We start from the raw sequence: 16,383 nt of genomic DNA, 5'->3' as shown, positions 1-16,383 counted from the left end.
GTATCGGCTTTTACCCTTACAAGGACGGATAGCAAAAACAGAGTTGCCGCAACATTATTTTAATACATGACATTTTCTTCACTTATGATAAGGTTTTGCTTTTGTAAACTCTATTTCTTATTGAAAAAAAATACCTTTTCCTTCGTTATCACATGTAAAATTCTATCTTTGGTACGTATAAAAAAAGTTTTAGGTATTATATTATATTAGAATGTGCGTAATTAAAAGATGTCTTTGGTACATCTGTTTTAATTTTCTACTGGAGCGCACATTGCCGCGATGTATTTTCTGCATGAAATTATGAGTTTTATAAACAAAATTTAATCAACCAATAAAAATTCGGGAAGGAAAGAAATCCACCAATTAAAATTAATAAATCTTCGAATATCCAATGGGATGTAAGTAAATAAAGAAAATTTTTAACACGGTTCGCGGCATTAGCGCACTCAACGGATTTTAGTAAAATGTTGTAAAAATATTTAGTATTTTGTTTTATTTGCAACTTCCTTCAAGAAGAATTTTGTCATGTTTCATAATTTTACTAAAATCGCAAAAGTACGCAATAATTCGAAATCAAAACATTAGTTTGCAATTTTGTGGTTATTAATATGAAATATGTCGTAAAACCGAAGAAAAAATATGTATAGTTGACATAACTGTTGTTTCTAAGTGATATGTAAAGAAGTATTACGTAGAGTACAAAGAAAATTTAAAATAAAAGAATTTACATTGAATATATTTTTTTAAAACGAATTTATCTTTAGCCTTATTTTTTTGTCCGTTAAGAGTTCTATAGCTACCGTTGGAATGGTATTGGTCTACTTCTCGGCCTCTGAACATAAAGCAGAGAAAGAGACTCTTTGGATATCTATGCCCATATAATTCTTCGCGTTATAATAGTATTTTTATAATGTTTTTTTAGCTAGGTATGCAATGCACTCATATTTTGGAAGCTCTTTTTTTATTGGCATTCATTCTCTGTTATTCATCATTAAATAGAACTTGCAAGTGTTTGATTATTATATGAAACAATATTTTGTTTTGATTGTTATTTTTGCTTACCTAATCTAAAAAAATTAATCTTGTGATAGCAGGCATTTTTTTTATTGCTTTATTAAATATCTTTCAATTAGTTTTCAGAATGTATACAATGAGTAAAATGTTGACATGCAAGCTTTGTTCTTGATAATAACACATATTTCCTCGGACTTATGAGTATTAATCAGAACTATTGACGCAATACATAATATTTACCTAGTGATTTTTCCATAGGTAATTAAGAGGATTACAGTTTTTTTTTATTGTATCGTCTTTATTTTTTATTCAGCATCAGGAGGTGTTTTTAAAAAAAAATTTTATTAGCTCTTAACCACTGATTTTAACTAATAACATTTACCTAAAGAAGTTATGGGGTATATATTTAATTCATTTTACTTTTAAGATTTTCTGTTTAATCTCCTAGATAAAGTATATTACTTTCAATGACATCTAATTTCTTTAATTATAGGACCTGGAAAAAATACCTAAAATTACTGATGAAATAGTTGCTTCTATTAATCTTTTTTTTTTCTTTTCATTTACCTATTGTTTAGGATTTATTGTCATCAGAAGAATTAAAACATTTCAAACATGGTTGACCCAACATTTGATTATCAGTTTCGTTTGATTCTTATTGGAGATAGTACGGTGGGCAAATCATCTCTTCTTAAATCATTTGCAGGAAAACATTAATACCTAATGAAAATGAATCTTATATGCAAATACTTCTAATTATCCAACTAAAAGTCAATTAAATATCATTTTGCAATGGCAAAATCATTTAATAAATTATTGATGTAGATTCAATCTGTTTATAAAAATAGAGTTAAACATTCTTAACTATACACGGCTGGACACTCAGATGTAAAAACTTTATTTTAGTGTTTGGCCAAAATGACCTAGCAATTGTATCTGTAAGTACGTCTAATAACACCCTTTGCTATTTTTAAAATCCTAGAAAATTTTTTTGGCAAGAAAATTGCATAAATTCGCAACCTTTTTTAGCACAACTACTTAACTCAAGTTATAAAACTTTTTATATAGAATCCTATTTACAAAAAATATCAATAATTACTTAAAATTAAACCTGAAAGAAAAAAATTCTCATTACACGTGTTAATTTTCATGTTTTTGGTCTTTTTTTGAGGAAAACATAACTTCTCCTTTTTTGACAATAATATATTTTTTTAACAATTCAAAGTAAAATATAATAAAACTTAAACGGTTTTTCTTGAATTATCAATTGAAAATTTCATCAAACATGCAATTTAAGTGATGAAAATTTAATAAAATCATTTTTTGAATGTTTAGAATTACCAATTTTCTACATTTAAAACAAAATGTTAACAAAATTTAAAAACATTCTAATATATAACTTCAAAAATCAATAACATTTTATAAAAAGATGTTTCAAAAAATAAATCATTAAAAGGTATTAAAATGCATTTGAAATTACTTAAAATTAAAATGAGAACATCTTTTTACATTGTATTCTGTGTAATAGAGTTTAAATGACATGATTAGTGAATGAAATATTTCCTAAACTCATTAAGCCTTTTTGTGACTATATTAAAAATAGTTTGTTTTGTTGTATATTGTTTTTTTATTCAAATATTTGACAAAATTTTCCCTACGTCAATAAAATAAAGTCAGTTTTTTACTGTTTCCAGGTTTTTCTTTATAATTATAACAATTAAATATAATATAAATCTTCTTATCTTTTATTTGAATTATCATACACATTAAAATGTGAAGTATAAGCTAGAATAGCACTTTTTTCAACGAATATTTTAATGACATTATATCAAAATAATTCCTCTTAAATACCACACAACATATGATTGGGAAGTATAGCCATTTCTTGGAGGTATAATATTTACAAAAATACCATTAATTCTGTTTTTATCAGAAGTTAAAAAAATTGAACAATTCTAAAATAATGGTTGGCTGTCTAGATATTGAGTACACTAAGACTACGGCTCTGTTCTATTGAAATAACGTTGCAAAAAGAGGGGTTCTGAAAGTAATCTACCTAATTTTTTTTAAAGAACCAACAAGTACTGTCAGTATCTTTTTTCTTGTAATCTAGCAGACAATCAAATCATAACACAATTTTCATGATAAAATATTCACGTTTCTACTTCACATTTTAAAAAATATACTGATCAATAAAATGTTCAAAATTTTACTTTGTACTAATTGAAAAAATATGTTGTAATTCTTATTTTAAAGTTACATTTTTATCCCTGACAAAATCATAGACGACATTTAAAGGCATCTTATCTAAACTTTTTGAAGAAAAACTTAAAAACGTTAATTAAGTATGAAAACTATTTTCTTCGATTTTTCTGAAGTTATTATCGCATTCTATGGGTTTTTTATTATCATTTACTTATATCGAAAGTGCCAAACATTGTACCCCAACTTATTCATTTAATAAAAAACCAAGCGTGTATACTTTATCTTCCTAAAAATCACAATAACAGATATTTGAAAACGATAGAATCATTCTTATAGAGACTAAAATAAATTAATGTTTTTTTGTATCACAGAGGGTAAATTTGCAGAAGTCAGCGATCCAACAGTTGGAGTAGATTTCTTTGCTCGTTTGGTTCAGGTCATTCTTGTAGTTTCTTGATGGTACCTTAGATCCAACTATTTTTTGAAGCGATGCTACTCTTTAATTACTAGTGTCAAAAGAGGGGGGGCGGGGGGGGTTAAAATGTGGTGACTCTGCACACGACATACCAGCAATTTTATTTTGGGCGCTACTCCCTTAGTTTTAAAGATAATTGAGTGAAATCTTTTTGGTTGTGTCACTAATTACCAAACTTTCCGTATCTTTCAAAAAAACGGCGGCGGCACCGCCATTCTCCCCTTACAAGCAACCCTGCGGGGGGACTATTTGTCATTTTTTTCAAATTCTCGTTTATTAAGGTATAACATAAATTTAGTGCTTCTCCTGTTCTTTTAAAGATAATAGAGTGAAATCTATTTGGTTGTGTCACTAAATACCCAAACTTTTCGTGTCTTTCAAAAAAAAGGACCGCCGCTCCCGCCGTGCAACGCCATATTCCGCCGCCTTCAAAAAATTTTTTATTGCATTTCTCGTCGAATTAGGCAATTTGGAATCATTACACAATGGCATAGACTCGAAATAAAGAATTACCAAACTTTACCAATAAACTGTAAACAAATATGATAAATATACAAGCAAAATAACAAGTTAATGTTGAATTTCAATTCCTTCTCGTCCCTTCTTAAGCATAAAATGAATTTGAAAATTTTGAAAATAGATTTTAATTTCCTTATAAGGATGTTGTTTTTATATGTCGTCTTTAAGACAGGTAAATATTTTATAAATATATTTCTTAAATTATATATAAAAGAAAATATTATACAATAATATCAAATTAAATCAAAAGTATTTCAACTTGTTTTATTTTTTTTGGTACTAAACTCATCCCTGACTTGAATGAGAGAAAAAGTTTGTTTTGAATCAGATTCCAGAAAGAACATAATATTAAAATACACAATAGTCTCTTTGTGAGTTTAAATTTATAACATTATTTTTTGTTAATGAATTAATGAATAATATTTTGTTTAAAATTTGACTAAATGACATCTCGTATAATATACTTTACATTCCATCTTAAAAATAAATCTGTAAGGTGTATATATATGTTTAGATATCTGTAAACCACCAATGTATGACTATTGATTTTTGATCAGCTGTAGGTTTCAATACTAGATGTTTTTTTAGGTAGCGCAGCTACTCTAAATCTAGAGAATAAATCTAATTTTGCTTAGAATTTACTTTTAGGTGTTTTAAACATTGTAAATTAAAGATTTTATTTTAATATTTAATATTTTACAACAATATCTTCTAAAAACTGTGAGGAAGTTTGATAAAATTACGTTTATTTTGCAAGCTTGTTTGAAAATATTTCATTATTTTTATAATTCTGACAAAATAGATTTTCTGTTTAAATAAATAACATAGCCACAAAAAGGTTTAAGTAGTTATTGAAATATTTTATTACTATTCTTGCTAATTAGATATTCGTTAACTATGTTTATTTTGCATTTTTAAAATAGACAAGAAAAATATCCTACTTAAATGCTAATTTTATGAAGTTATCTTAAACCTTTTCCAAAAGTTTGTTTTATAAAACTTTTTTATTTTTCATTGATTTTATTGATTATATAGGTTAAAAATATCAAAAGTATTTTTCAAAAGCTATATATAAATTTTGATTAATTTCGATTTTTGATTTTTTAATTTTTTTTTTAAATCTGCAAGAATATGCATGTCTTTTCAAAGAATAGATTATATAAAAAAACAAAATTAAACATATTCAGGCTATCAAAAAGCAAAAAATATTCTTTTTTACCATTAAATCGCAAATATTTAAAATCATTAGATTTTAAGCTTATTTTGCATGGAAACACATTTTTTCAGTTATTTTTTCTCAACAATGGATCTTAAATGATTATTACTGAAAACTTTTATGAAAATGTTAATATCCAAAACTTCAAATAAATGAAATAATTGCCGTTTGCGAAAATGTGTGCAAAAAGTTGCCAATATCTCGTTAGAAGGGACTTAATGGATTTGAATTCTTACTGCTTACGAGTTAGTGGACTATAAACTATTAGAAAAGTATCACTTTAAGGTGAAATTTTGAAGGTCAACTTTTTTTCTTTTAAAATTCGCAGTGATTACAAGCAACCATTTTTCCAAATGATTCCAAATTGCCTAATTCGGGGAGAAATGCAATAAAAAAATTTTTTTGCGGCGGCGTAAAATGGCGGTGAACGACGGGAGCGGCGGTGCCGCTGCCTTTTTTTATTGGAAGAATTTTTTTTTTCTTTGTTGCCAAATGAGATTTGCTTCTACATTTTTTTTTATATTTACTCTTTAGTTTATCTGCCTGTCATATTCATAAAAAATGTGAATTTATTAACTTCTATGTAAGTAAAGGTTCTGAAAATTCTTTTTAGTATTAATTATTTCGACCAACATGCATCATTTATCATCGACTTAACATGTCTGTACGTTTGTTGTGTTATGCCCTATTATTGGATGTTGACGTTCTTTTTAAATTGATTAAGTCATTAATCAGACAAGATTTTTTTAAACCGAAGATAAAAACCTACTCACAATTATCCACCCTCTTAGAATTTGTGTAATGCTAACAGCATACAATACCTAATAAAAATTTGTTGAAAGCTTATATTTTTAGGTACGAGATGGATGTCGAGTCAAACTTCAGTTGTGGGACACTGCTGGACAGGAATAATTAATAATCAAATATCAAAGTTGTTTGACTTACATGAAAGATTGCAAGGCTAAAAAAATAGTAAAACATAACTTACTGTAATGTTAAAAACTCTAAAATGTCAAGCCTTTTGTACTTAGCAAATGTTTTAAAAAGGTAGCTAATATTGGGTGACGGACCGTTTGACGAGCGTATACACTCGATTTTAGAATATTATCTTAATACACATCTAAATTTTTAAAGTAAAAGTCCCGCATTCTAATATACCATTGTTGTTGAGCAGTTAAACTTATATTATTTGATGTTTATTATCTCTACAGGAAAGATTCCGAAGTATAACAAAGTCATACTACAGAAATTCTGTAGGCGCAGTCTTAGCATATGATATTTGCAATAGGAAATTATTCATTTTCATCTTTTTACATGTATCATAAAGATACTACCTATGATTTTAACTCCAAGTTTTTAAAGAAAACATCTTTGACAATTAGAAGGAGTTGAATTTAGGAGATAAGTTTGATATCTTTATGAGATTTAGGAGAGAAAAATCTGAGGGCAAAAACTCCGGGGTTTGTAAAGTTACCATCCCCAAAAATAGAAAAAATCTTTACAGTTCATATTTAAAGGTTTCATTTTAAGAATTACCCAAATGGTCCACTAATTAAGTAGCCAGATTCTAATGAAGCTCTTGAAATGAATGAAAATGAATATTGTAGAGAAAGTTATGAACACATACCTGAATGGTTGGTGGAGGCTAAACGACACATAGCTCCTCATGAAGCAACTTTATTATTAGTAGGATGTAAACACGATCTTGCTTCTCAAGGTAATACCATATAGTGAATATTTGAAGTAAATAACTAATGATTACATGTGCATGTATAGAAAGTGTCTATTGAACAGGATGGGAGGGGAATGGACTTTGAAATACACTGGTACCCAAAGTCTTATTATCATAATCTCCTTCACACAATTTGTCTGCTTTAAAACGTTGGGTACTTTTTTATACCTATCACCTTAAGTGTCCTAACTTTTCCATCAATAATTTTTTAATAATTTTTCTTCTGTCTTATCCCTTAAAATCACTGCTAATAACGAACATTCCTCCAGGTTACAGAGAAGTATCCTTGCACGAGGCCCAGGACTTGGCAGACTATCATGGAGTCCCCTTTCTAGAGACCTCCGCAAAGACTGGCTTGAATGTTGAGGAGGCCTTTACAGTCATTTCTCAGGAATTCATGCTTAAAACGTTGTTTGTTTAATAGATAAAAAGGGTATAGTCCTTTCCACGACATCTCTCCATAAGGAGCGATACTTCGTATTTTTAAAATGGCTTTTTAAAGGTTATTTTAAGTTAGGTTAGGTTATATTGTGTTAGGTGATTGCCCCAAAGGATTAGGTAATTGGCCCCGCAGGGTTAGAGCCCCCCGCAGGGGCTAGAAATAGGAGAAAAGCTACTGTGAAAAATACGAAGAATCGCTCCTTATGGAGGGATGTCGTGGAAAGGACTATACCCGATAAAAAATATGTAAATTAAGGACAATTTCAACAATGATTCAATGAATAGTACAGCATTGCGTCAAAAAATACGTTTTTCTTTATGAAAAAGAACAGCAGAGTACCTACCTTTCGTTACAATGAGATTTTTTTATTCCTAGAAATTAATGTTTTTGTGATTCACTAGCGGCTACGCTCCTAGAGGCCTCTAGGGGTCCTCGAGGGGGGGAAGGGGGAAGTCACCCTCCTATGTTCAACTGTAGTTTTCTAAAGAAATACATAGTTTAAAAAAATTTGTGTGGGGGTGAATTTTTCTAGAAGCGATTTCTCTTTGTAGGGTTGGGGCACCCTCCCCCCCAAAATAGCTATAAACCTTCCCAGGACCTCTGAGTAGCTACCCTGTAAAGGAGAACTAAATCGGTGGTTAGCGAGATCCTTCGGTACACACAGACATACCTTTTACTTTATTAAAAAGGATAAAAGAAAAATAAACTTTTGATTTAAGATACTCAATTTCAGAAAGTGCCGTATGGATACCTATGTTTTAATTACATGTATATAAATCATTTCTATTAAAGACCCAATCGGTCCAGCGGTTAACGAGATTTATCAGTACAGACAGACACAAAGATAAATCTCTACTTAAATATTTGAAGAAATTTTTTTGATTAGGTATGTTACATGTATGAATTAATTTAGAATATTTACAATAAAGTAAAGTCTGGGGAATACAGAGTGGAGGTAACTTAAAAATTATTTCAGCTCGCCAGTGTGTGTGTGTGTATGTGTTTGTGTTTGTGTGAGTGTGTGTGTCGATTTATGACCTTTGAAAGTTCAATTTTTGAGAAAAATGGACTTGAAAACTTAAAAGGGTTTCCAAATTAGGTAGGTATAAAATTTAAACATAAAGTTTAATCAAGGTATAAAAAACTTTTTTTTTCAATTTATTTTTTTTATCTATCCCCGGAGCCGGAGCCGCTCTGAAAAATAACGGCTCCGGCAAAATATTGCGGCTCCGGCTCCACATCCCTGGAAATATGCCAATGAATTATAATTAAAATTCATGAATATAATGTGCAAGATGTATGCATTTAAAAGTTTAGAAGTTAATTTGACAAGAAGTAGATATATATGTTTGAATGTAATTGTATCATGCCAGTGTTAGATGTATTCATGATATAGGCTGTAACTTCATCCAGTTGTATTTCTTCCAGTTTTAACAATGACACAACATCTTAGCAAAGTTAAAATATATATTTCTTATGCTATTCCCTTTCTTCCTTTAAAACCTAAAATGTTCCTTGATTTTTGTATGAAATAAAACTTGATTGTTTCAGGATGGTTGGGACGGTATTAAAACTGGTTATTTCCAGCGGACAGGACTGGGCCGTCCAGGTTTGATGGAGGCACAGGCGCATCATTCATCCTGCTGTTAAGGTCCATTATACAATCCTATTAATAGCCCAGCTACTCTATAACTTACATTGTCCGTCCTTTCGTCTGCCTGCCAGTCTGCAGAATCACAGGATAAACATGATTTCTCTGTTGCAATTGAATATAAACAAGATATTTTGCGTAGATTCCCTTTACTAACAAGTTTAAACTAAACATTTTCGTTGTTCCTATGGGGAGAATTTTCTCATGTTCTAAAATATATTATTAGCTATGATTGTTATCAACAACAAAAAGCAACACTTTATATCTTACTAGCGGCTACGCCCCTAGAAGCCTCTAGGAGCACTGCACTGGTAGGAGAAGGAAAAGTCGACCTCATCCTATTTTAAATTTAAGTTTCAAAAGAGTTATAAAAATTAATTTTTTTGGGGAGAAGGGGATATAGACACCCTCTCGAAAAATAGTTTAAAACCTTCCCAGGACCTATAAGAAGCTTCACTGTAAAGGAGAACAATATCGGTTCAGCGGTTAGCGAGATCCTTCGGGACAGACAAAAAACGCTTACTACTTTATATAATAGGATTAATGTAGAATAAACGTTAAAGTGAAATGTTTAGGTATTCGTAAAATGTTTCATGAAATGATTTTTAGATGTAAAATGTAATAATTCATAAAGCCTTTTTTATTCAGATTTCAAAGTATTAAATGCGCCGTCATCATTCCTTCCAAAAATAAGATTTAATCATAAATGAAATATTGAAGTGAATTTGACCACATAACTGTGATGTATTTTTCTGCTGTACATTTAAAATACAATTCTTATTGTCTACTTAAAATACCGTAAATTTCATATTTATATGATTTACCATTTCTTATTGAAATTTATAAATATTTTTTGTTTTCTTTTGTGGGTTGGGGAAAGGAAGAAAGTAATGAAACTATCTCGTAATAAGTGCGTTAATTCCAATGGATTCTAATTTCATAAAAAGAATCAGCATTTGCTACTTTTATTCTACCAGCTGCTTAGATATAACCATTCGCCGCAACTTTTTAACAATTTTTTTCCTTAATTTCAAGAGCCAATTTTGCACTGATTAAGAGATAGCTTATATACGGTTGCCTCCACCACTTTCCCTCTATTTTTTAAAATGCCTCTTTAATTTTATAGACATTTAATTTACTTATAAAAGTAACGGATTTCTTTTTTCAAGTTGATTAAATTGAAAGTAGACACAAGCTTTGTATGTACTGTGTTAAAAATAATTATTGGTACCAGTGAAATTTAAAGATATTTTATAAGCAAATGTATTATTTTATTTAAAAGTATGTTTTTATTTTATATGATGTAATAGTGCGCTAGAGATTTATTCAGTACTTTTATTCTATCGTCTTTTTATGAAAAAATGTCTTTTTAATAATGAGCTTATTTAATTGTATAAGGCGTCGTCCCTTAATGCCACTAAGACAAATTGCAATGAAATCTAAAAATACAAAGGAGGGCTTTAGGACTGAAAATTACACTAGTCTAATGCCCAAAGTTTTACATTCACACATATTATTAGTTAGGTTAAAACTTTTGTGTAGGTAATTTTTTATCTTGATTGGTTGGTTCAAAACTACTAGTACCCAAAAAATTAAATAATAACTTTGATCAACTGAAGGAGTAATTTTGTATATCATAATTGGGGGCATACATCAATCGTCCATTGTTTTATCCCTTAAGATCCCTTTTAAAAGGAGGGTGACTGATTCTTTTTTTCTGTAAAAACTCTTTACTTAGGCCAATTTGAGTGGCAAATACGTTGGTTCTATTAAAGCAACTGATTAATAAGGTTAATATTATAGTTTATTCATATTATAGGAAGTAATATCACGGTTGGACCCTCAGATGTCAAAACTTTATTTTAGTGTTTGGCTTAAATGACTCAGCAATTGTATCTGTAAGTACGTCTAATAACACCCTTTGCTATTTTTAAAATCTTAGAAAATTTTTTTGCAAGAAAATTGCATAAATTCGCAACCTTTTTTAGAACCACTACATAACTCGAGTTTTAAAACTTTTTATATAAAATCCTTTTTACAAAAAATATCAATAATTACTTAAAATTAAACCTGAAAGAAAAAAAATCTCATTACACGTGTTAATTTGCATGTTTTAGGTCTTTTTTTGAGGAAAGTATAACTTCCACATTTTTGACAATAATTATATTTTTTTAACATTTCAAAGTAAAATATAATAAAACTTAAACGATTTTTCTTGGATTATCAGTTGAAAATTTCATCAAACATGCAATTTAAGTGATGAAAATTTAATAAAATCATTTTTTGAATGTTTAGAATTACCAATTTTCTACATTTAAAACAAAATGTTAACAAAATTTAAAAACATTTTAACATATAACTTCAAAAATCAATAACATTTTATAAAAAGATGTTTCAAAAAATAAATCATTAAAAGGTATTAAAATGCATTTGAAATTACTTAAAATTAAAACGAGGACATCTTTTTACACTGTATTATGTGTAATAGAGTTTAAATGACATGATTAGTGAATGAAATATTTCCTAAACTCATTAAGCCTTTTTGTGACTATATTAAAAACTAGCGGCTACGCCTCTAGAAGCCTCTAGGGGCACTTAAGGTAGGAGGGGGAAAAGTCGACCTCATCCTTTTTTAAATTTGAGTTACAAAAGAGTAAAAAAATATATTTTGGGGGGAGGGGGGTGAAGACACCCTCCCCAAAAATAGTTTAAAACCTTCCCAGGAACTTTAAGAACCTTTACTGTAAAGGAGAACAATATCGGTTCAGCGGTTAGCGAGATCCTTCGGGACAGACAAAAAACGCTTAGTACTTTATATAATAGGATAATTTATTTTGTTTTATATTGTTTTTTTATTCAAATATTTGACAAAATTTTCCCTACGTCAATCAAATAAAGTCAGTTTTTTACTGTTTCCAGGTTTTTCTTTATAATTATAACAATTAAATATAATATAAATCTTCATTATCTTTTATTTGAATTATCATACACATTAAAATGTAAAGTATAAGCTAGAATAGCACTTTTTTCAACGAATATTTTAATGACATTATATCAAAATAATTCCTCTTAAATATCACACAACATATGATTGGGAAGTATAGCCATTTCTTGGAGGTATAATATTTACAAAAATACCATTAATTCTGTTTTTATCAGAAGTTAAAAAAATTGAACAATTCTAAAACAATGGTTGGCTGTCTATATATTGAGTACACTAAGACTACGGCTCTGTTCTATTGAAATAACGTTGCAAAAAGAGGGGTTCTGAAAGTATTCCACCTAATTTTTTTTAAAGAACCAACAAGTACTGTCAGTATCTTTTTTCTTGTAATCTAGCAGACAATCAAATCATAACACAATTTTCATGATAAAATATTCAGGTTTCTACTTCACATTTAAAAAAATATACGGATCAATAAAATGTTCAAAATTTTACTTTGTACTAATTGAAAAAATATGTTGTAATTCTTATTTTAAAGTTACATTTTTATCCCTGACAAAATCATAGACGACTTTTAAAGGCATCTTATCTAAACTTTTTGAAGAAAAACTTTAAAACGTTAATTAAGTATGAAAACTATTTTCTTCGATTTTTCTGAAGTTATTATCGCATTCTATGGGTTTTTAAAAGCGAAGCTTTTCTATAATTAGGGTCGGTCCGTCCGTCCGTCCGTCCGAGATAGATAGCTTTTATTCGTTAATTTAGGCATGTTAGAATTGTCCTATCGATTTCAAACTTTGCATGATGATTCCTGAAGTAGTTGGGTACGATTTAGAAAGCGTAGCAATTCTTTAATCATTACCAGAATGTACGTACGTCCATTTTAAACATGTTGATTTTTCTACTTTTTTAACAACTAATTTTCAAGTGTTCTAATTATCCGTTTGATCTGATTTTTGGTATATTGATTCCTGGGACAACAAACAACAATATTATAAGCGAAGCAACTCTATAATCAAGTCCAAAAATGTAAGTATGTCCATAAACATTATCCTGCTTCAAGCAGTTTTTCAACAAATTTACTTACACTTTTGCTTCGGCTCTTATACTTTTAAATTCTGATTATTTAGTTAAGATACTATACAAGTGTTAATGTCCGTTTGTCCTACCGTTTCAGTGCTTCGCTTTTATGGGTGTTGTCATCCTTGTTTATTATCATTTACTTATATCGAAAGTGCCAAACATTGTACCCTAACTTATTCATTTAATAAAAAACCAACCGTGATATATAAACGCAAAATTGTTTTAAATTCCATAGTAGAAAGTCTAATTAATATCTTCAGATGTCATTGCCATGTCTTTATATAGCATTATTGGACAATACCTGAGCTGGATCTTTAAATCATTTCAATTGTGCGCCAAATCGGTGTGCGCCGAATTTCAGCTAATCACAACGCGGCATTTCTCATTGGTGGAAAGTTGGCTCAACGCGATTTGGCGCACCATTGAAATGATTTAAAGATCCAGCTCTGCGTAAGTTTAAAAATAATGTATTTAGAAAGTAAATTTATGTAAGATTTATACAAATGTTGTACAGAAAGTGAGAAACTAATTGAATTATATTTTATTAATGTAACATTAATGAGAAAACTTGTTGTTACGTTATTTCGTACTATGTAGCAACGCGGCGTGGCAACAAAATTTAACAGATAATATTTTCACGATAACAGCTGTAAACCTTTTACAAAAAACTACAGATATCTGTGAATATATAGAAACTGCGCTACTAATATTTGATATTTTCTTTTAAATTAAAAATTATAATTTTTATAAATGACAATTAGTTCTCCCGCCTTTCAAAATATGGCAAATAACTAGTCATACTTTTAGAATTTATTTCTATTTAAATATTTAAAAAACAAGGATGACAACATCCATAAAAGCGAAGCACTGAAACGGTAGGACAAACGGACATTAACGCTTGTATAGTGTCTGAACTGAATAATCAGAATATAAAAGTATAAGAGTCAAAACAAAATTGTAAGTAAATTTGTTGAAAAACTGCATGTTATAGGATAATGTTTAAGGACATACTTACATTTTTAGGACTTGATTATAGAGTTGCTTCGCTTATAATATTGTTCTTTGTTGTCTCAGGAATTAATATACCAAAAATCAGATCAAACGGATAAATAGTTCACATAAAAATTTGTTGTTTAAAAAGTAGAAAAATCAACATGTTTAAAATGGACGTACGGACATTCTGGTAATGATTATAGAGTTGCTACGCTTTCTAAATCGTACCTAACTACTACAGGAATCATCATGCAAAGTTTGAAATCGATAGGACAATTCTAATATGCCTAAATTAACGAATAAAAGCTATCTATCTTGGACGGACGGACGGACCGAGCCTAATTATAGAAAAGCTTCGCTTTTAATAATTGATAACCAAAAAATTTCAAACTTAAAAGTACAACTAACTTTCAAAAAAGTATTTTAAAATATTTTTAAGGAACCAAAAAATTAACCTAATAAAAGATTTTAACAAGTTGTGATGAATAATTCTGAATGCAATGTTAAAGGGGTAAACACGCAGAGATGAAATAAAAAAAAGTGGGGGTGGGGGGGGGGGGGGGGTAGGTGCAGGACCAGGGGAATCTTGGTAGCGGAGCCACGGGCTTCCTGCTAATTTCATTTCTTTGAAAATTGAAATATAGCACGTTTGTAGTTTTTTTTTTTGGGGGGGGGGATGAATTAAACCTTTTTCTCGTATTCATTCGAATCCGGTGGATAGGAACCGGTTCTCATACATACGAAAAAACCATGTCTAGCATCGTATTATATCCAGCTTTCTACGAATATAAAAATGTACAATCATAAAAAACTAGTTTTAATCTTATAATTGTACATTCTATATCCGCGGAAAGCCGTTTATAATACGATGAAAGAAATAACCATTCAAACATCTAAAAATTTCGAAAATAAATCAAAAAAATCGTCTTTACTTAGTTACATACATACATATTAATAAAATGGTCACAGAGTTTAGGAAACGAAGCTATATAGAAGATACGTTGTTTGTTTTTATTGATTGATAATAAACCTGAGCAATAGCCTTAAGTAGTAATAATTTGATAATGAAAACAAAAAATTTTATAGATGATATTCAATGCAACGTTATTGCAAAAAATGCCATTTTAACCTCCTCACCCCCCCTAGATATACCACACTTTTCTGGGATCTTGCTGAGTCAAGTATCAACTGTTGGGAATATCAAAGGATGACTCCATGCAAAATTTGAGCCGGATCCGGCCAAAACCGGCCGTGAATTTTATGAAAAACCGGTTTTTTCCGGTTTTTAGGGGGTATCTGTAAATCGATTCAGCTGGAGCAAAACCGGTTAGAGGTACAAAAAATTTTACTTCACATGAAATTTAGCCAATGCAATTGCCTACAAAAATGTACTTCATCATCAACTTGATTGGACAACTCTTTCCATTCCTAAATGTCCATTAAAACCTCGGAAACGGCAAAAATCGCCAAAAATCACGCCTTTGGCGGCAAATAACGGCTAAACGGTCAGCCAGAGGCGAATGAAACTTAAATAAAGAAATGATTGCCTCAAAAAGTTGTTCAACATCAAAGAGATGCTTGAAGTCTCTAAAACGACTTCTTCCCCTCCTTTAAGGGGAAAAACTGAAAAAACGTGATTTTCAAAAGTATGCCCACTTCGTGGGTGTGGGGGGCACTGAACCCGTCACCTCAGGGTCACCAAATATAAAGTCTAGGCGGCCCACAATGCTGAATTTTCACCAAGTGAAAGTCTTGTGTCATTATCTCTTATGAGAAAAAAGTTATTAATTAATTAAAATTTCAAATTGTGATTTTTTGATGGAATTCTTTGATGAAATGACAGGCCGGTCAATTTTTAGGCCATTTTTTGCGGTTTTTGGCCCGCCAGGCCCAAACGGTTTGAGATAATCTCACGGGACCTTTTGCCCAACCTAAGTCTGGTTATTTGTGAGGTCTAGGAAAAAAACAGACTTACGCAAAAGATTATAATTATAATCTTTACACAGAAAAATGGCACGAGGTGAGGGTTTGAGGGGGCAAAATGAGCCGACCAGCGATTTTTGACGGCACGCAGCGACGTCGTGCTTCATCCAATCTGGGATTTTTTTT

General features: G+C 30.0%; 1 protein-coding gene across 18 annotated transcripts; it reads left to right on the top strand.

Annotated features, from left to right (window-relative positions):
- Positions 1-1,132: 1,132 nt before the first annotated feature.
- On the top strand, positions 1,133-15,417 carry Rab39 (RAS oncogene family member Rab39). Of its 18 annotated transcripts, XM_080147483.1 has the most exons (13): positions 1,133-1,272; positions 1,593-1,720; positions 3,591-3,655; positions 6,285-6,338; positions 6,644-6,717; positions 7,037-7,146; positions 7,431-7,552; positions 8,517-8,558; positions 9,155-9,254; positions 9,903-10,052; positions 10,440-10,645; positions 13,567-13,611; positions 13,720-15,417. In XM_080147483.1, exons 2-9 carry the CDS (start codon positions 1,630-1,632, stop codon positions 9,251-9,253), a joined length of 657 nt encoding a protein of 218 aa, XP_080003609.1. In that variant the 5' UTR covers positions 1,133-1,272; positions 1,593-1,629; the 3' UTR covers position 9,254; positions 9,903-10,052; positions 10,440-10,645; positions 13,567-13,611; positions 13,720-15,417. The 18 variants fall into 18 exon arrangements, with proteins under 18 accessions (XP_080003609.1, XP_080003610.1, XP_080003604.1 ...); XM_080147484.1 differs by lacking the exon at positions 13,567-13,611 and having other exon boundaries at positions 13,737-15,417; XM_080147478.1 differs by having other exon boundaries at positions 13,567-15,417.
- The last annotated feature ends 966 nt before the right edge of the window (positions 15,418-16,383 follow it).

The sequence above is a fragment of the Acartia tonsa genome, chromosome 14, assembly GCF_053477335.1.
Source record: "Acartia tonsa isolate MP-2025a chromosome 14, ASM5347733v1, whole genome shotgun sequence".
Taxonomy (NCBI): domain Eukaryota; kingdom Metazoa; phylum Arthropoda; class Copepoda; order Calanoida; family Acartiidae; genus Acartia; species Acartia tonsa.
This window is presented reverse-complemented; position numbering and strand designations above follow the sequence as displayed.

Excerpts from the sequence above, each read along its gene's own strand:
- Rab39 (XM_080147490.1), top strand. The coding sequence starts at position 1,630 with ATGGTTGACCCAACATTTGATTATCAGTTTCGTTTGATTCTTATTGGA. Across the intron at positions 1,721-3,590 it reads TCTTCTTAAATCATTTGCAG|AGGGTAAATTTGCAGAAGTC; the intron begins GAAAACATTAAT and ends TTTGTATCACAG. Across the intron at positions 6,339-6,643 it reads GGGACACTGCTGGACAGGAA|AGATTCCGAAGTATAACAAA; the intron begins TAATTAATAATC and ends TCTCTACAGGAA.